This window comes from Pan paniscus, chromosome 19, assembly GCF_029289425.2.
Source record: "Pan paniscus chromosome 19, NHGRI_mPanPan1-v2.0_pri, whole genome shotgun sequence".
Classification (NCBI taxonomy): Eukaryota; Metazoa; Chordata; class Mammalia; order Primates; family Hominidae; genus Pan; species Pan paniscus.
In genome coordinates, this window is record NC_073268.2 from 8,588,133 (window position 1) to 8,609,128 (window position 20,996).

The following is a 20,996-nucleotide window of genomic DNA, read 5'->3' on the forward strand; positions in this document are numbered from 1 at the left end:
CCCCCTGGAACCTCCAGCCCCCGCGGGCACCTTGTTTCGGAGCAGCTTGTTGCGCACGCGGCCCCAGAGCCGGGCGCCAGTGTTGGGGGGGCGCTTGCTCCCCGACTCCTCCAGCTCCAGGGGTTCGCGCCCCGCCTTCGGGCTGCAGTCGGGCTGGGGCAGGACGTCGGTCATGCCGGGGGGGACGGGACGCGGCGCTGGAGAGAAGGCGCCTGTGGAGCTCTCAGCCCCGGCTGCCAGTCCCGCTAGTTTCCTAGTCCCGCCGGCTTTCCCCGTGCTCGCCTCCCTCCCTCCCTCCCTCCCTCCCTCCGCGTCCCTCCTCCCTCCTCCGCATCCCTCCTTCCCCGCCCTCCGCGAGGCTGCAGCCCAGGCTGAGCGCCGCCTCCCAGGCCCAGGGCCGCCCCTCCAAGCCCCAACCCCGGGTTTCATCCCTGGCAAGGGCGCTGCTCCTCCCCGACCCCACCGCCCTCCCTCGAAATAAAGTTTACACCAGCCCCACACCCCAGTCCCTCCCTGCTGGGTCCCCGTGTTGCCCACCGGGCTGCTCCAGGGGCCAAGCGGAGGGGCCGGCAGGGGCCGGGGGCCAGGCGGGGGCTGCATTTTGGCCACAAACAGCTGCCCTCCTCCCCGGGCAAAAGACTCTGACAGCCCTGGGGTCGCACTTCCCCACCCCCAACTTCTGCCCCAGGCACCTTCCTCAGAACCAGCTTGGTGACCCGGCCAGACCCTTGTGGACCGGCACTCAGAAGCCTCCTCAGGTGAGAAATGTAAGGATAAAGGAGACCCCTAGTGTGGGAATCCCAGTGGGAATCGGGTCACTGATCTGCTCAGGGACAGGAGCAAAAGCCCGAAACGACGCGGGTCACATGTCCAGCCAGAGATGCCTCTTGAGGGGTCACTTTGAACTGTGGCCCTTTGCACCTCACCAAAAAAGGTTTCCGCTGCCAGGGGCAGAGGACGCCACGGGCAACCACCCGCGTCCGTGCTGGGCTCAGAGGACACCACGGGCAACCACCCGCGTCCGTGCTGGGCACCGAGGACACCACAGGCAACCACCCACGTCTGTGCTGGGCACCGAGGACACCACGGGCAACTACCCGCGTCTGTGCTGGGTGCAGAGGACACCACAGGCAACTACCCACGTCTGTGCTGGGCGCCTCTGTGCTGGGCTCAGAGGACACCACGGGCAACCACCCGCATCCGTGCTGGGCACAGAGGACACCACGGGCAACTACCCGCGTCTGTGCTGGGCACAGAGGACACCATAGGCAACTACCCACATCTGTGCTGGGCGCGTCTGTGCTGGGCACCGAGGACACCACGGGCAACCACCCGCGTCTGTGCCAGGCACCGAGGACACCACGGGCAACCACCCGCGTCTGTGCCGGGCACCGAGGACACCATGGGCAACCACCCGCGTCTGTGCCGGGCGCAGAGGACACCACGGGCAACCACCCGCGTCTGTGCCGGGCGCAGAGGACACCACGGGCAACCACCCGCGTCTGTGCTGGGCTCAGAAGACACCACGGGCAACTACCCGCGTCTGTGCTGGGCACCGAGGACACCACGGGCAACCACCCGCATCTGTGCTGGGCTCAGAGGACACCACGGGCAACTACCCGCGTCTGTGCTGGGTGCCTTGAGAGAGAGAAGAACTTGTTCTTGACCCTCAATTTAGTGAACTTTCTAACCGCAGACTAGGACACAAATTACGTCTCAAGGTAACAGTGCAAGTTAGAGTACAGTATTCAGAGAAAAGAGAAAGGCTGAATCCCAAATGTTTAACTATGCAAAACCCAGGGGTGTCTGGGGCCTCGGACCTCTGCAGACCCCAGCACGGCACAGAAAGGAAACCAGTATTTGCACCGTGGCAATCGCGAACCAGGTCTTTCAAACGCCCGACTGCATGTGAGCCTCACATTCTTGTCATGTTGGTGTGACTGCCCTGTTCTAGAGAGGTGAGGACAGGGGGTCAGGAGGTCCAGTTCTTGCCAGGGTTACACAGTGCCAAGTGAGGATGGGGAGGTCCCCCCAAAGCCCTTGGTGCTCACAAGCACCGTGCCTTACTCAAACACAGATGATGCTTTGGATTCAGGAAAAAGAGCTGGGTCAGGACATTTCTTGGTTGACCCCAAGGCAGGTGGGTCGGGGCCCAGAGACAAGCCCTCGGCATCTGGCGTCACCGGCCAGGCAGGTGTCAGGATTTCTTCTCGGAGGCCTTGGTATTTTTGAGGAATAGGTGGCTTCCCTGCAGAGACAGCCGTAGTCAGAGCTGTCCTTCGTGGAAGGCTGGCAGGGACCAGGCATCATGGATTAAGTCACTTACCCCTCCCAACTGTATGAAGTCAGTACCAGCATCCCCGCTTTACCTCTGAGGAAACGAAGGGCTCTGACAAGCTGAGCTACGTGTCCAAAGCCAGGACAAGCTGGAACACAAACGGAGGTCTGGCTAACTCCAAAGCCCACACCCCTGTCACTCACTGTGATGCCCTAGTGTGGCAGGATCTGGCCCTGGACTATCTTCCACCTGGCTGGTGGAGGGGGGCCCTGGGGCGTCCTGCCTGGGGCCTGCTGGGCTAGAATCGGGCCTCGGTCTTCACTGTCCCTGCAGGGGCGGCCAGACCAGCTCCGCTTCTTCCTGGCTCACACGTCACACGCACCCCTGGACGGTGCACACGGAACTTCCTCAAACCTGAGCTGCTAAGTGGGGGCTGAGCCACAACAGCCTCACCAGCACCGCCTGAGGGGGAGGTGGAGAGACGAACGGAGGTAGGAACATGCCTGTGTCCCCTAACTGAGGCCTCAGTCACCCTTCTCCACCCCTCCTTCGCCTGCCCCTTCCAGGGCTCCAGGAGGACCCAGACAGCCCCTTCACACAGCCACAAAGCCATCTCCTCCAGGAAGGCTCTGCTCACTCCTCAGGCCCCACTGCTTGGTCCCACTCATGTCATTTTTTTTTTTTTTTTTTGAGGCAGTGTCTTGCTCTGTCGCCCAGGCTGGAGTGCAGTGGTGCAATCTTGGCTCACTGCAGCCTCCGCCTCCCCAGCTCAAGCAACTCTCCTGCCTCAGCCCCTTGAGTAGATGGGACTATACACACCCACCACCACGCCCGGCTAATTTTTGTATTTTTCGCAGAGACGAGGTTTCACCATGTTGGCCAGGCTGGTCTCAAACTCCTGACCTCAGCCTCCCACAGTGCTGGGTTTACAGGCATGAACCACTGCACCTGGCCCCACTCATGTCACTCTAGAGGCAGTGACTGAGGGCCCTGGCTGCGTGCCCGACCCTGGGGTGGGGGTTAAGGCATCACAGAGACGAATCAAAAGTCAGTGCTTGACAAAGGGGCAGCCAAGAAAGCAGAGATGTCCATCAACAGGAGGCAGACAAGCATTTGTGCATGTGGCACGGGTCACTTGTGCACCTACTAGGCACCACGCCCAGATGGACAAAACCCGCACAAAATCCCATATTACAGCCTCAGAACAGGACAGACAAAATGCCACGAACATCGAGAGACACAATTTCCAGCTGGAGGCAACCGGGGAAGGCTTCCTGGAGGAGAGGGGTCAGCGTGGGGCCCTCGGGGCTGTGGGGAAAGGCCATCCACCCTCGCTGGGTCCCAGCTTTACTCTACCTCCCTCCAGCAAACGTGCAATGGCTGTCGTGTAACTGGCTGGTAGGGTGCCATTATAACTGCTCTCCACGTTTGCGCCGCAGTGCTCCTGGCGCCGTGACTTAACTTCGGAATCGGCCCCTCACTGGCCTATGGTCCCCTTCCCTCGGGCTGGGTCCCAGGCCACAGGGTGCAGACTGAGAGAATGCATGCCCCTCCCTGCCGCCGGGTGTGTGGGAGAAGGGGGCCGTGTGAATCCTGTTCCCAAGGCCCAGCACTCATCTGTCTTAGGAACCACAGGCTCAATACTTGTCTGGGTAAAGCAAGCTCGGACTGGATGAACGATGGCCAGCTGGTCTCCATGGTGACATAAGTGCCTTCGCAGATGGGTAGCCGAGTTGGGAGTCTTCCCCTGAGACGCTCATCTTTCCCTTCCTCCCTATGGACTGGGGGCTTCCTCTGGGGACAGCGCAGACTTGCCTTCTCTCCCCCAAGCCCGACTCATTGCTTCCTGGAGTCAATGGTCTTGGGTGGAAGAAGATCTGTGCAAGACAGATGTCCCCAGCAAAAGCAGAAGTCTGAATTCTAGTCGCTGCAGCCCACCACGGACCCCTCCTCATCTCTGCTGGGTTCAGCTCAGGCTATCCCAACGACCTGGGAAGGGGCCACACTCCTTCCTCCCTCACTCCTTCCATCCCCTAAACCTGCTCCCCCTCAACCCTTCCACCCCCTACACCTGTTCCCCCCACCCCTTCCATCCCCCACACCTGTTCCCCCACCCCTTCCATCCCCCACACCTGCTCCCCCCACCCCTTCCATCCCCTACACCTTTTCCCCCACCCCTTCCATCCCCCTACACCTGCTCCCCCAACCCCTTCCATCCCCTACACCTGCTCCCCCACCTTCATCCCCCACACCTGCTCCCCCCACCCCTTCCATCCCCCACACCTGTTCCCCCACCCCTTCCATCCCCCTACACCTGCTCCCCCCACCTTCCATCCCCCACACCTGCTCCCCCCACCCCTTCCATCCCCCTACACCTGCTCCCCCCACCTTCATCCCCCACACCTGCTCCCCCCACACTTTCCATCCCCCACACCTGTTCCCCCACCCCTTCCATCCCCCTACACCTGCTCCCCCCACCCCTTCCATCCCCCACACCTGCTCCCCCCATCCCTTCCATCCCCCTACACCTGCTCCCCCCACCCCCTCCATCCCCCTACACCTGTTCCCCCTACTCCTTCCATCCCCCTACACCTGCTCCCCCACCCCTTCATCCCCCACACCTGCTCCCCCTACCCCTTCCATCCCCCACACCTGCTCCCCCCACCTTCCATCCCCCACACCTGCTCCCCCACCCCTTCCATCCCCCACACCTGCTCCCCCACCCCTTCCATCCCCCACACCTGCTCCCCCCCACTCCTTCCATCCCCCACACCTGCTCCCCCACCCCTTCCATCCCCACACCTGCTCCCCCACCTTCCATCCCCCACACCTGCTCCCCCCACCCCTTCCATCCCCCTACACCTGCTCCCCCCACCCCTTCCATCCCCCACACCTGCTCCCCCACCCCTTCCATCCCCCTACACCTGCTCCCCCCACCCCTTCCATCCCCCACACCTGCCAGAGCCCTCCTCAGACGACTCCCCAGGCTGGATAAACAGAGCCTGGTGGTAAGGCCCCCACGAACAGATGTCACTGCCTTTGGAATTAAAAACATTCCTAGTGGACCATCCCATCCTCCCTCAGCCCCTCCCCAGGCTCTCTGCCAGGGGAGTGAGAGGGGCTGTCCCCGGGGAGACGTGGGTGGGACCCCGCATTACACCTAGGGAGGGGGTCATGCCACCCAGCACAGCTGTGACTGAGGTAAAATCGGGTTAAGGTGGTCAGCGGCGGCATCAACGAGGAAAAAAGGTCACATCCTGCCCCGTGCGAGTGGGAGGGGCAAGGGCTGCAGCGGGGCTGCCTCGGTGACAGCTGGGGGTGGGGACGGCTTCCAGGCAAATCCTCCAGCCTGTGAGCACCAGGAGGAAAGTTCTGCCTCAGAACCTAGAAATGCAGCTGCCGCTTTCCTGGAGTGACTTCCTCTTTCCCACCAGAACGACGCTCCTCTCCCCCAGCCCACACTTGAACCCCGATTCCTCGTCCTCTCCGCTAGCGCAAATGACTCCAGGAGAGGGGGTTTCTGAGCAGCCAGCTAGACCAAGGCCACAGGCGCCCCAGTGGGGATAGCCTGGGAGCCAGCTGGGGCGGGGAGAGCCCCAAGAGGCCGCCCAGAGAGTCCAGAGCCCAGGAGGAGCCTGGCACCCAACTGAGGACGGGGACCGAGGGGATGTGGCTCAGGTCTGCCAAGAACACTCCCTCTCTCAGCACCAGAGGATCAGGGCACCGGCTGGGCATCAGAGGACCAGAGCTGGGGGACAAGAAGGTGCTGGAGGAGAGCAGGGCGGACCCGAGGCTGGGGGGCAAGAAGGTGCTGGAGGAGAGCAGGGCGGACCCGAGGCTTTGGGGGCTGCAGAGAGCCTGCCAGTGGCTCCTGCCCAAAGACAGGTGCAGGCTCCAGGATGAGAGAGAGACAAGCAGGCTGAGCATGGGAGCCCGGGGTGCCCAGCGCCCACACAGAGGGCGTGCGAGTTGGGCGGGAGGATGGCACGTTCCGGGGACAGCTGTGGGGGAGTGTGGATGGGAGTGTCCCCCAACTCGGTGGCTCTGTGGTCACTGCATTCTTACTGTGTGTTCTGACCGTTTCCTGTACCGACCCTAACCAAAACCTACGGACTGGAAGGCCAAGTGTCTTCCCAGAATGAGACACTGAGACTCACTCTAGATTTTTCTCCCCACCCATCGGATACCTCTGGGTATTTGCAATGTTCAGAGCCTGCATTCGGCCTGGGGACAGGAGTCACCCAGCAGCCAATGGCAGATTAGACCCTAGGAGCTATGTTTGTTTCTTTCTTTCCTTCCTTCCATCCTTCCTTCCTTCCATCCATCCACCCATCCATCCATCCACCCACCCACCCATCCTTCCATCCATCCATCCATCCATCCACCCACCCACCCATCCTTCCATCCATCCATCCATCCATCCACCCACCCACCCACCCATCCATCCAGGTGGGGCTGGGAGAGGGGTCCAGGGTGGGCTCAAGGTTGAAGATGGGCACAGTGTAAGGAAGAAGGCAGTCAGGATGAAATCAGTTGCTCTACGGCCCAGATCTAGGCCTGCCCAAGGTAACCTGCTGTCCTCCCAACTCCCCAAAGGCCTGCGCCGGCTCCTAGGGCAGTCCCGAGTACGTGCTGCTTCTCACACAGCTCCAGCCTCCCTCTGCCTGACCTCCAGCCTCTCTCTGGCCACGTCAGGCTGGTGTCGCCAGGGTGCTCGGTGGTTCTAGGTACGGAGGAGAGGCTGAAACAGCCCAAGAGCTTGTCTGCTGCAGGAGAAGTGTCCCGACAGCCCGTCCCTGGCAACCCCTAGCGATTCTCACAGCACATTTGGTCATGGAAAAGGGTGAAAAATGCACTTCAGCCTTTGGGAACATCTTGCTTATCTAGAACAAAACTCACCCAGGGACAGAGTGGGCAGGGCGTGGCCCCTCAGTATGCTGTCCCTACCGCCGGAGCCCCCTGGGCTGCTTGCCTGCTCCTCCTCCCGGGAAAGAGGAGGTGTGGCCGGGTCTCCCAGCACAGCCGTACATTGCAGCCTGAGGCAGGAGGGGCTGAGGCCTGAAGGTGGGATGGGGTCGCCGAGCCTCCCTGCTCTTTCTTCATCCTGGATTCCCGAACGCCTCCCTTCCACCCAAGCTCCGAGCTCACGGTGGCCAGAAGCAAAGCCCTGGGAGCCAGGGACCTGTGGACTCAACGGCTGTGTTTTTCTCTGGGTTCAGTTTCCACAGCTGTCAAATCAGGAGCTCGGAACAGACACACGGTCTCCGGTGAGATTTCTTTTCTGCTGAGGACGCACCCCTGCCGTTTTTTCCAAATGAAATTTTATGCCGACGTCTCCCTGCCCACCTCGTCGGATAAAAGCAGAAGCAGAGAGAGCAGGCGCCCTGGCTGAAGAGGGGATGTGGGGCCCACCGGCTCACACCTGCTTTTCCGCCACCCCTCGCCTGCCTTGGGGCTCATGTCCCTCCCCGGAATTCCCACGCCCCACAGGCAGAATCTGAGGCACACCTCAGCGCCCCGCCCTCCTTTCAGGCACCCACAGCTCAAACCTTAGGTTCCCAGCAGCTCCTAGAGGCAGTTCTCCCGAAGGCCTCGCTCCCCCTCGGGGTGGGGGACGTGGGGGTCAGAGAGATTAGGGGCTTTGTAAGGACACCTCTGGGTCAGACGCTGAACCTGCAGCTCCAGTCGTGTCTCTGCTTCTCTCCCTCCTTTGGGAAACTCAGGGCTTTTGCTCAGTGGCTGTGGGTTCGCCCCGGCAGCCTCGAGAGGGGACAGCGCCTGTCTAGTGGGTCAGGCGGGCGTGTCTGGGTCATCTTGCGTCTCCAGCCGCGCTAGGGTCTTTCCCGAAGCCAGGGCAGCTCAGCACTTGCCTCCGAGGGCGTGAACACACTGTGCCCATCCCTCCCTGCCCCAGCTCAAAGCTGCAGGCTACACTGGGGCTTAGACCCTCGCCCAGCACTACCACGGTCCACGCCCCCAGGCCACGGCAAGGGCGGGGCTGGCCACGAGGGGCTGCTGTGAGTCTGCGGTGGCCGCAGGCTTGAGGGAGGCCAGCAGAGCCCACCCTAAAGGTGACCCCCGCTCAGCATTCATCTGCAGCCTCAGCCCTAACTCAAGAAATTCTCTGGCAACCCTTCTGTGGCGTCCTTCTCTTGAAGCTTTCAGAAAACATGGAAAGTGGGACAACCCTGGAGCTGATCCTTTGGATTCCTAGGAGGAAGCAGCAGCCTCCGCCCGCAGGGAGGTTAGTGGCTCACGGGGAGGCATCTATGTCTGCGGCTTTCGCCTTGGCGAGTTCGCTGAATGCCACGGACCCGAGAGGACACTCTGAAGGGTCACCCGAGGTTGGCCGGCTAAGATCAAACCCAGGTCCCGTGCCTCTGAGTCTGGGAGCCCGGCACCCAGAGCTGAGAACACCTTTTTTTGGTCTGTCAGGAGGCTGGATGTTCTCAGGGCCTGACTGCATCGGCTCCTGAGGTCCTGTCTGGACCGGCTTCTCTGCATGGTGCCCACCCTTCAGAGGTGGGTCAGGGGGAGCGGGCGCCAAGCCTGCCTGCTGAGGTGGCACTTCCCAGGGGTGGAGGGGAGCGGGGGGAGCCGACTCACACCTCCATCTGCTTTCCTGCTGGATGCTTCCTGCCCAGAATCCACTGGGCAGAGTCCAGGCTCCCAAAATCAGGAACACCTGGGCGATGGAGGCAGCTGAGCAGGGCTGACTAGAGAGGTTCGTGCCCCACGTTTGGAAAAGCTTTCGATGGCAGGGCAGGCACTCTCGAGGGACCCTCCCCCGACTTCCCCCACCCAGGAGAGGCTCTGCTGCCCACTCTCCAAGGAGAACCAGGCGTCTAGACCTGCCTTGAAGAGGGACAGCAGGTGGGAGTCTGGGCTGGAGAACAAATGTGCCCGAAACAGCTGGGGTGGGCAGGGCCAGAGCAGGACAATGGCTGCAGTCACAGGGCCCTGGGAGGAAGTGGAGAGTCAGCAGGAAGTAGAACCAGGCCTGGGGCTCAGCCTCCACGGTCCCCATGTGCCTGGGGAACTGGCACAGGGGTGGGGGTGGCGGCAGAGGGAAGAGCCCCACGTGGGCCAGCTGTGAGGGTGGCAAGCAGCAGGGAGGCGGAACTCCTAAGCCAGGAGCCGAGGCAGGGCCTGACATGCACTCCTGGCCTTGGCGGGCGCCGACGCGGGCTGATCTTCCAGGGAGAGGTCACTCCGGTGTCCCAGGACAGGGAGCTATGGGGGCTGTGAGTGCCAGGGCAGGGGTTGGGGACGGGAGAGATGGAACCAAAGGGAAAGGCCTGTGTTCCTTCCCAGTTGAATCAAGGCCTCCCTCAGGGCCAGGGGCCCAGCTGTGGTCAGTGTGGCCCACGCGTGAGGCCTGGAACAGGGGAAGCACTGAGGACCCACGTTACCGGCCGTCGATCATCTTCCTGGGAGGGGTCCCAGTACCACCATGAAGAACGAGAAGGGGCCGGAGCTGGAAGGGGCTCTGGGCTCACAACCCAGGGCCCCCAGGACGCACGCACAGGACCCTCAGGCAGAGTCGAATGGGGACAAGACACCCCTTGGGGGTCAGAGGGAGGGAAGTGGGGCAGGGGAGCCCTTGACTCCTACCCTGGCGGGCTGCGGCCCCACGTTCTCTGCAAGCTTCCTCGTGCTCTCCAGAGTAATTGAAACCAGAAGCTGCTCCCCAGCCGCTGACAAAGGCCCCTTGTTTCCAACCACACCAGGCCAAGCTCAGAGCTGCCGCGCTGGGTCATGGCAGGGAAACCTCGGGCCAGCCGGCATTGAGGGCCCCGGCCTTGACTTCCCCGCCCCTGCTATGAGGTTGGTTCAGCAAAGCCAGTCTGACCCCATCAGCTTAAGAAAATAATGCTGCCTCGGCCAGCCAAAGGCCCCGACCCAGGGGACCACTTATAGGTGACAGCCTTTAGGAGGGGGCTGCTGGACAAGTGACACCCAGAACCACTGGAGAGGGGTGGGGGACAGGCTGCCTGAACCCGCCAGCTTAGGGCAAACCGCGTACTGACTCCATGCCAGGCCCCGGGTCCAGGGTTTCATGGACCCTCACATTCAGTCCTCTTACAGCCCATCTGACGGTCAGGAAGCTGAGGCTCAGAGGCAAAGATACTTGCTCTGTTCTCCCAATTAACAATGGAGAAAGCTAGACTCAGCCCCGCAATATCTGTCTGGCCTCAAAACCCCGGCAACACTGGCTAACGATCCAAGTTCTCTTGTTTTCCTTTTTTTGAGACAGAGTCTCGCTCTGTAGCCCAGGCTGGAGTGTAATGGTGCATTCTCGGCTCACCGCAACCTCCACCTCCCGGGTCCTGGTTCAAACAATTCTCCTGCCTCAGCCTCCCAAGTAGCTGGGATTACAGGAGCGCACCATCACGCCCGGCTAATTTTTCTATTTTTAGTAGAGACGGCGTTTCACCATGTTGGCCAGGCTGGTCTCGAACTCCCGACCTCATGATCCGCCCGCCTCGGCCTCCTAAAGTGCTGGGATTACCGGCATGAACCACCGTGCCTGGCCTAAGTTCTCTTGTTTTCTTTACCAGACGGTGAGGTCCTGGTACCCACCGTCTGTGAGTCTTTGTACCCACAGCCCGGGGCCTGCCATTCAGAGGATGTATCGTAAACAGAAACAAGTGAGTAAACGGGTGAAAGCGTGGACGCGCACGTCACGGCACCGACTGGCTCTTCCAGGTATGTGAGATCCTTTAAGCCAGTGCTGAAGGTGGGGCAGGAATAGTTACCCCCAATGAATCAATAAAGAAACTTGGCCGGGTGCGGTGGCTCACGCCTGTCATCCTAGCACTTTGGGAGGCTGAGGCGGGTGGATCACAAGGTCAGGAGTTCGAGACCAGCCTGGCCAACATGGCGAAACCCCGTCTCTACTAAAAATACGAAAATTAGCTGGGCATGGTGGTGGGCGCCTTTAATCCCAGCTAACCAGGAGACTGAGACAGGAGAATCACTTGAACCCGGGAGACGGAGGTTGCAGTGAGCCAAGACTGCGCCATTACACTCAGCCTGGGCGACAGAGAGAGACTCCATCTCAAATAAATAATAAATAAATAAATAAATAAATAAATAAATAAATAAATAAATAAAAGAAGAAACTGAGATGCCAAGAGGTCAAGGGACCAGAGGTTGTTCCCGCGGCCTCAGGGTGACTGCGTCTGCATTCGACGCACCTAAACCACTGACCGGGGGAGGAAAGAGCTGACCCAGGAAGAAGGATGAAGGGGTCAAGGGGCAGGGACACTTGGCCGGGGGGGAGAGGAGGCCGAGGCAGGGGGCCCAACTGTGTGCTTCAACTACAGGAGACTAATAGTGACCAGTCATGCCCTAGGGTCACGGGTCCTGCTCATCTATTACAGCTGGGAGGCAGGTGGGGGACAGAGCTTGGGTCTGGAGAGAAGGAGGCTGTGCTGTCTCCATCCTCAGGGACGAGGTTCTTTTTCTCAACGAAAGGCAAGAGCGTTTTGGGTGGAAACAACCCAAATGTGCACGGATGGACGGACGGACAGACGGATAAACAGACATGGCACCTACATCCACGGACGGACGGATAAACAGACATGGCACCTACATCCACGAATGGATGGATAAACAGATGTGGCACCTACATCCACGGATGGATGGATAAACAGACGTGGCACCTACATCCACGGATGGATGGATAAACAGACGTGGCAGCTACATCCACAAACGGATGAATAAACAGACGTGGCACCTACATCCACGAACGGATGGATAAACAGACGTGGCACCTACATCCACGGACGGATGGATAAACAGACATGGCAGCTACATCCACAGATGGACAGGCGGATAAACAGACGTGGCAGCTACATCCACGGGTGGGTGGATAAACAGACATGGCACCTACATCCACGGACGGATGGATAAACAGATGTGGCACCTACATCCACAGATGGATAAACAGATGTGGGAGCTACATCCACGGACAGACAGATAAACAGACGTGGCAGCTACATCCATGGACAGATGGATAAACAGACGTGGGACCTACATCCACAGACGGACGAACAAATGTGGCACCTACATCCATGGACGGATGGATGGGTAAACAGACATGGCACTTACGTCCACAGACGGATGGACGGACGAAGAGACGTGGCACCTACATCCACGGACAGACAGAAGGACAAACAGACGTGGCACCTACATCCATGGATGGATGGACGGATAAACAGACATGGCACCTACATTCACGGACGGATGGATGGATAAACAGATGTGGCACCTACATCCACAGACGGATAAACAGACGTGGCACCTACATCCACGGACGGACGGGCAGATAAAGAGACGTGGCATCTACATCCAGGGAAATTGTATCCAGCCTCAGAAAGGGAGGAAATTCAGACACACAACGGCATATGGGTGAAGCTCAAGGACATGAGGAGGACAAATGCTGTCTGATTCCACCTACGTAAGGTTCCCAGACTGGACAAATTCGTACAGACAGAAAGCAGGCAGGTGGTTACTGGAGGCTAAGGGTGCAGGAGTGGGGAGTTATGATTTAATGGGGATGGGGTTTCGGCTGGGGAGGGCCAACAAGTTCTGGATATGCACACTGGCAACGGCTGCACAACACCAAATCCACCTATGGCCATGGAGCTGTGCACCCAAAAATTATTATTTTTTGAGATGGAGTCTCACTCTATTGCCCAGGCTGGAGTGCAGTGGCATGATCTTGGCTCACTGCAACCTCTGCCTCCCGGGTTCAAGCAATTCTCCAGCCTCAGTGTCCCGAGTAGCTGGGACTACAGGCGTGCACTACCACGCCCGGCTAATTTCTTTTAGTTTTTGTAGAGATGGGGTCTCACCATGTTGGCCAGGCTGGTCTTGAACCCCTGATCTCAGGTGATCCATCTACCTCGGCCTCCCAAAGTGCTGGGATTACAGGCGTGAGCCACCGCGCCCGGCCCCTAAAATTTATTAAAATGGTAACTTTATGTTATGTATATTTCACTACAATCTTTTATTTTTTATTTTTTATTTTTTTCAGTGGAGATAGACTCTTGCTGTGTCACCCAGGCTGGAGTACAGTAGCGCAATCCTTAGCTCACTCTCGCCTCCTTAGCCTCCCGAGTAGTCCACAGCTACACCACGTGAGCTACTATGCCTGGCTTCTACCACTATTTTTTCTTTAAAAAGAATAAAGGCCTGACGCGGAGGCTCACACTGCCTTCCTGGCCTGGAACCTGCCCCTCCCACCACAGGGTCTTCAGCACTGCTGTGCCCAGGGAGGGGCTGCCCTGGCAGGCACGTGGGGAAGTGGAGCTGCCTCCCAGGCACAGGGAGCAGAGGTGGACTGTGGGGTGGGGGCTGTCCCCAGCCTGCGGTGAGCGAGGGAATGACGCAGGGCCGGGGGGCGGGCAGGGGGTGCAGAGGGCCCCTCGGGTTTAAGTAGCTTCTTGGTCTCAGGCCTTTCTCCAGTCTGGGGACAGTGGCAGAAACTGAGCTGTGGGGCCCCAAGGGAAAGCGCTCTCCTCAGGCCCAGCCCGCCAAGAAGGGCCGGACCCTGGGAATATGCTAATCAGCTAGCGGGTAGGTTGCAGCTGGAGCGGCAAGGCTGGAAATAGAGTAGGATAAACACAGTGGAGTCCCCTGGGACCAGGAGCCAGGGCAGACTACGCCGGGGGGCAGGGGCAAGAGCCGGTGGAGGGGGGGCTCCCAGCTAAGCGGACCTGGATGGGGGCCCTGAGTCTGGGGCCCTTGTTCACCCACTAACAAGCTCTGTGACCGCGGCTGCCTCGCTCACCCTTGCTGGTGTCCATTTCCTTCTCTCCGGAAAACAGGATTGGATTAAACGCCCTCTAAGATTTATTCCAGGCCGGGTGCCGTGGCTCACGCCTGTAATCCCAGCACTTTGGGAGGCTGAGGCGGGCAGATCACCGGAGCTCAGGAGTTTGAGACCAGCCTGGTCAACATGGTGAAACCCTGTCTCTACTACTACTAATAAAAATCAGCTGGGCGTGGTGGTGGGCGCCTGTAATCCCAGCTACTCGGGAGGCTGGGACAGGAGAATGGTGTGAACCTGGGAGGCGGAGGTTGCAGTGAGCCGAGATTGCGCCATTGCCCTCCAGCCTGGGCAGCACGGCAAGACCCCATCTCAAAAAAAAAAAGACCTCTTCCGGCCAAACCCCCAGGAATCCTCTCCTTTTATTCATTCCTTCTACTGGCCTTGCTTGCAGCTCCCCGCCACCCCTGCTGAGGCTGACTTTCCTGGGACCCTCCCTTCACATTCCTGCCTCCCTGCCAGGCGGGTCTGTCCTCCGGAACGCCCACCCTACTCCCTTCTGCGGAAGCGGGCCTGCCCACCTTGCTGGAATAACACAGAGCCTTAGCATAGCAATTGCGCTGGCCGCTCTATACCAAGATTTCTACAAAGAATATAAAGTACTTTTAACAAAGTATCCAAAAAGGTGCTTAGGAAGATTCCATACAGCTTTAGAGAAAAGGAGGTTTATAATAATCCATGAAAACAGAAAAACAGACAAAACAGGCCCTGATTAAATCTACATAAGAATGTGTATACCTCAAGAAGGGAAAAGGCACAGAATAAACCGGCTGCTTCAGAGGAGCCGGAGGGATGGTTTCTGATTAGGTTTCAAGTCTCTTTGCTTCTACTGCAATTTTCTTTCTCATACAAACATTGCTTTTGGAATTAAAAAACCCAGGCTTCCAAATCGCTCTCGTTCCACCTCCTCCTTGAAGCCTCCCTAATTCCAGCCCATGGTGACCTTTCTGCCTCTGAATTCCTGCGGGACAATCTTCCGTACTCTTACAGCAGGACAATCCTCCGTCCTCTTACAGCAGGACGATCCTCCGTCCTCTTACAGCAGGACAATCTTCCGTCTTCTTACAGCAGGACAATCTTCCGTCTTCTTACAGCAGCAGCAGGACAATCCTCCGTCCTCTTACAGCAGGACAATCTTCCGTCCTCTTACAGCAGGACAATCCTCCGTCCTCTTACAGCAGGACAATCCTCCGTCCTCTTACAGCAGGACAATCTTCCGTCTTCTTACAGCAGGACAATCTTCCGTCTTCTTACGGCAGGACAATCTTCCGTCTTCTTACAGCAGCAGCAGGACAATCCTCCGTCCTCTTACAGCAGGACAATCTTCCGTCTTCTTACAGCAGGACAATCTTCCGTCTTCTTACAGCAGCAGCAGGACAATCTTCCGTCTTCTTACAGCAGGACAATCTTCCGTCTTCTTACAGCAGCAGCAGGACAATCTTCCGTCTTCTTACAGCAGGACAATCTTCCGTCTTCTTACAGCAGCAGCAGGACAATCTTCCGTCTTCTTACAGCAGGACAATCCTCCGTCCTCTTACAGCAGCACAATCTTCCGTCTTCTTACAGCAGCAGCAGGACAATCTTCCGTCTTCTTACGGCAGGACAATCTTCCGTCTTCTTACAGCAGGACAATCTTCCGTCTTCTTACAGCAGCAGCAGGACAATCTTCCGTCTTCTTACAGCAGGACAATCTTCCGTCTTCTTACAGCAGCAGCAGGACAATCTTCCGTCTTCTTACGGCAGGACAATCTTCCGTCTTCTTACAGCAGCAGCAGGACAATCTTCTGTCTTCTTACAGCAGGACAATCTTCCGTCTTCTTACAGCAGGACAATCTTCCGTCTTCTTACAGCAGGAGGCAGCAGGACATCTAGAAATGGGCTCTGCAGCCAGCTGCCCGCCCTGGCTCACTCCTGGGCACATGGCCTTGGCCGGGCTCCTTAGCCGCAGCTTCCTCATCTTTCTAGCTGTGATGATATTCCTCTCCCACAGGGTCCTGGGAAGATCTCCTGAGACAGCAGATGGAAGCATTTAGCACTGTGCTGGGCTCGTCCTGGGCTCGCTCATGTGTGCACGGCTATTGTGGCTGACATCTAGCATTCTTCTCACTGGAGAACATGGACCAATATACTCGTCTTTCCAATCTGACAGTGGGTCCCTGGAGGCCAGGACCCCGTCCTGGGCTGGGGACCTCACAGACGCATGCTAAGTACCCCTCCTGCTGTTTTCTTTTCTTTTTTTTCCCCAGACAGAATCTCACTCTGTCTTGTCCAGGCTGGAGTGCAATGGAGCAATCTCAGCTCACTACAACCTCCACCTCCCAGGTTCAAGTGATTCTCCTGCCTCAGCCTCCCAAGTAGCTGGGATTACAGGTGCCCGCCATCACGCCTGGCTAATTTTTGTTTTTTTAGTAGACACAGGGTTTCACCACGTTGACCAGGCTGGTTTCGAACTCCTGACCTCAGGTGATCCCCCCGCCCTGGCCTCCCGAAGTGCTGGGATTACAGGCACGCACGACCACCCCTGGCTAATTTTTATATTTCTAGTAGAGACGGGGTTTCGCCATGTTGGCCAGGCGAGTCTCAAACTCCCGACCTCCTAATCCGCCCGCCTCGGCCTCCCAAAGTGCTGGGATTACAGGCGTGGGCCACACACCCAGCTAATTCTTGTATTTTCAGTAGAAACAGGGTTTCGCCATGTTGGCCAGGCGGGTCTCGAACTCCCGACCTTGTAATCCGCCCGCCTCGGCCTCCCAAAGTGCTGGGATTATGGGCGCGTGCCACCACGCCTGGCTAATTTTTGTATTTTTAGTAGGAAAGGGGTTTTGCCATGTTGGCCAGGCTGGTCTCGAACTCCTGACCTCGTGATCAGCCCACCTCGGCCTCCTGCTCTTTCCCGCACGTGCTCCCCTCTCCTTCCTCCCAGGGGCACCAGGCACAAGTGTCCCCTGCCCAGAGGACTCCAAGACAAAGGATGCTTACCTTATGCCATAAAGCAGCACCTCAGCTGCTTCTCCAGGCCACTAGCCATGCCACGGCCCTCTGTCCGGGCTGGGGGATTTGTTGACAAAGGCCTGAGACGTGGGGACATGGCACAGAGGAGGGAACATGGCCTTTCCCACATACCATACGCAGAGATGCCTTGGCCAAGGTACTTAACCTCAGTACCCCAGTGTCCTCATCTGTAAGATGGGGAGGAGGGACTGTCATTCTCCCTGGAGGATCACGACAAGGATCACACGAGGAGATGGCATTTGGGAAGCGGCCTCCAGGAGCACAAGTGCTGGACACACATTGGGACGCATGCTGCCGTCTGTCTGTCACTAAATGCTTCCCCCACCCCACCCCGCCGCTGAGACTCCTGCCCCACTGCCCCATCAGGCGACCCAGAGTGGGGGCCTCACCACAGCAGCAAATGCCTGCGCTTAGGCCGTAGGGCCCCTTGCTTTCTCTGGATGGGCTGCTGGGAGGGGGCTTAGAGAGAAGTGGGGGCCTCAGAGACTGCCCCCCTCCTCCTGCCTTTCCTTCAGGCCCCCTGAATATCCCCGAGGGCTGGGCCCTATCTCAAAGCCACCTCTGACTATGTCCTCAGCGCCTGCCGGCGGGCAGAAAGACTGCATTCCAGAGGCTAGTGCCAGTTCCCTTCCTTAGATGTGTGGCCGGAGTGAAGGCAGGGACAAGCTGTGGGGACAGACCGTTCCGTGGCTCCGTGGGGCCCGGGTTCGTGGGAACAGCTCCGTGCGGACTCGTCACCCAGCCTGGCCATCCACGGTGGCTCTGAGGGCAGTCACGGGGCGAGACTTCCTAAGCCACGGCCCGCCCCTGGGGCATGCCTCCCCCGCCGAAGGCAGGCTGGTGAGATGGTTCTGCAGCGGAGGGCCAGGGCCGGGCCTTGGCACGCTGAGTGCTGGGGGACTTCAAAGGCCTCCAGGGGACTCTGGCTCTGAACTGTCCGCTCACAGGCCCAGGTCAGCTGGCAGCAGGAAGGTTTATGTTTCTTTTAATATCAACTCCCAGGCATTTAACATTCCTCGAAGCTTAAACACAGAAACATTTTCCTTACCAGACTCTGCCTTCTGCTTTGCCAAACATAACCTGGCTTCCTCCCTCCCCCACCGCCTCCATCTGCTCCTGTCTCCAAGAGGCTTGCAGTGACTGATGGTGTGTTTCCCCTGGGGCTTGTGCAGCTGAGTGAGAAGGAGAGAAGCAATGGGGCTGAAGTCCAGGTGGGGGAATGTGCCCTCGGGATCTGGGAGCTGAGTTCTCAAGGGGCTGGGGCCCACCATGCCCACGGGGCTGGCTGCCCGGCACATCCTTGTAACTCGTCTATTCCACAGCCACCAGTGGCCCAGGGAGTGTGGCGTGGCGGCCACTCGTCTCTTGCCTGGGCGTCTCCTGGGGCTGGACAGGCCAGCCCAGAACCCTTCCGTGCCTGTCCCTCTAGCCCAGCCCAGGGACAGGGAGATGGGGCTCCCTCCCCTTATCCCCACAGAGAGCAGGTCCCAGGGACTGAATCTCTAAAGCCCATTTCCTAAATCACGAAGGACTGGCTGGCAGTTGCCTGGCAGCCCTGTCTCCCTAGTGACGAGTACTGAGAAGCAGGGTGCAGGCCCCACAGCATCGGAAAGAGACGTGTTTAGGAACACGGGGCGTATGCGGCAGAGGCCAGGCCCCTCCACGTGGGGGCCCCTGGTTCAAACACTGGAGCCTGAGATGGGGCAGCGAGTGGGAGACCCACACAGCTCCCCAGGGGCAATGCTACCAAGGACCTGCAGGTAAGAGCCAGATACCAAACTCGGTGGCCAAGACAATGCATCAGAGAACAAATGCTTCCTGCTAAAAAGCATCATTCAGCTCCCTGTTGTAGACGGAGCCATCGCAGCCTGCGCCTGGATCACGTCCGGGGCCACGGTCAAGAAGCTCGGCGCCCAGCTGCGCCCGGATCACGTCCAGGGCCACGGCCAAGAAGCTCGGCGCCCAGCTGCGCCCGGATCACGTCCGGGACCACGGCCAAGAAGCTCGGCGCCCAGCTGCACCCGGATCACGTCCGGGGCCACGGCCAAGAAGCTCGGCGCCCAGCTGCGCCCGGATCACGTCCGGGGCCACGGCCAAGAAGCTCGGCGCCCAGCTGCGCCCGGATCACGTCCGGGGCCACGGCCAAGAAGCTCGGCGCCCAGCTGCGCCCGGATCACGTCCGGGGCCACGGCCAAGAAGCTCGGCGCCCAGCTGCGCCCGGATCACGTCCGGGGCCACGGCCAAGAAGCTCGGCGCCCAGCTGCGCCCGGATCACGTCCGGGGCCACTGTCAAGAAGCTCGGCGCCCAGCTGCGCCTGGATCACCTCTGGGGCCACGGTCAAGAAGCTCGGCGCCCAGCTGCGCCTGGATCACCTCTGGGGCCACGGTCAAGAAGCTCGGCGCCCAGCTGCGCCTGGATCACGTCCGGGGCCACGGCCAAGAAGCTCGGCGCCCAGCTGCGCCTGGATCACGTCCGGGGCCACGGCCAAGAAGCTCGGCGCCCAGCTGCGCCTGGATCACGTCCGGGGCCACTGTCAAGAAGCTCGGCGCCCAGCTGCGCCTGGATCACGTCCGGGGCCACGGCCAAGAAGCTCGGCGCCCAGCTGCGCCTGGATCACGTCCGGGACCACGGCCAAGAAGCTCGGCGCCCAGCTGCGCCCGGATCACGTCCGGGGCCACGGTCAAGAAGCTCGGCGCCCAGCTGCGCCCGGATCACGTCCGGGGCCACTGTCAAGAAGCTCGGCGCCCAGCTGCGCCCGGATCACCTCTGGGGCCACGGTCAAGAAGCTCGGCGCCCAGCTGCGCCTGGATCACCTCTGGGGCCACGGTCAAGAAGCTCGGCGCCCAGCTGTGCCTGGATCACCTCTGGGGCCACGGTCAAGAAGCTCGGCGCCCAGCTGCGCCTGGATCATGTCCGGGGCCACAGTCAAGAAGCTCGGCGCCCAGCTGCCCTGGATCACCTCTGGGGCCACGGTCAAGAAGCTCGGCGCCCAGCTGCGCCCGGATCACGTCCGGGGCCACGGTCAAGAAGCTCGGCGCCCAGCTGTGCCCGGATCACGTCCGGGGCCACGGCCAAGAAGCTCGGCGCCCAGCTGCGCCCGGATCACGTCCGGGGCCACGGTCAAGAAGCTCGGCGCCCAGCTGCGCCTGGATCACGTCCGGGGCCACGGTCAAGAAGCTCGGCGCCCAGCTGCGCCTGGATCACGTCCGGGGCCACGGTCAAGAAGCTCGGCGCCCAGCTGCGCCTGGATCACGTCCGGGGCCATGGCCAAGAAGCTCGGCGCCCAGCTGCGCCTGGATCACGTCCGGGGCCACTGTCAAGAAGCTCGGCGCCCAGCTGCGCCTGGATCACGTCCGGGGCCACTGTCAAGAAGCTCGGCGCCCAGCTGCGCCTGGATCACGTCCGGGGCCACGGCCAAGAAGCTCGGCGCCCAGCTGCGCCTGGATCACGTCCGGGGCCACTGTCAAGAAGCTCGGCGCCCAGCTGCGCCTGGATCACGTCCGGGGCCACGGCCAAGAAGCTCGGCGCCCAGCTGCGCCTGGATCACGTCCGGGGCCACTGTCAAGGAGCTCGGCGCCCAGCTGCACCTGGATCACGTCCGGGGCCACTGTCAAGGAGCTCGGCGCCCAGCTGCGCCTGGATCACGTCTGCGGCCACTGTCAAGAAGCTTAGCATGCCCAACGCCCGAGGCTCAACCTCAGTACGGGTCAGTTACCGTCTCCCTTCATTTCATGGTCACAGAAGCTACCCCCAAACCAGACCACTTGCTGCACAGCACGAGGCCACACGAGGTACCAGACGGGAGTGTGAGTGGCTCCACCATGTTACGCCTTTTCCCGCTCCCAAGCCTACTTCTCTTAATAGGT

General features: G+C 59.8%; 1 protein-coding gene across 6 annotated transcripts in view; it reads right to left on the bottom strand.

The window, feature by feature from the left end:
- The window catches only part of ABR (ABR activator of RhoGEF and GTPase), a 199,505-nt gene that overhangs the window by 32,127 nt on the left and 146,382 nt on the right, over positions 1 to 20,996 (bottom strand). The window contains exon 1 of one of the 6 annotated variants that reach the window (XM_034941216.3): positions 31 to 269. The exons of the other annotated variants lie outside the window; for them this stretch is intronic. Coding sequence (XP_034797107.1) covers positions 31 to 174 — 144 coding nt within the window. The 5' untranslated portion in view covers positions 175 to 269. Of the gene's footprint in view, positions 1 to 30; positions 270 to 20,996 lie in introns of those variants that run through there. 6 annotated transcript variants of the gene reach the window in all.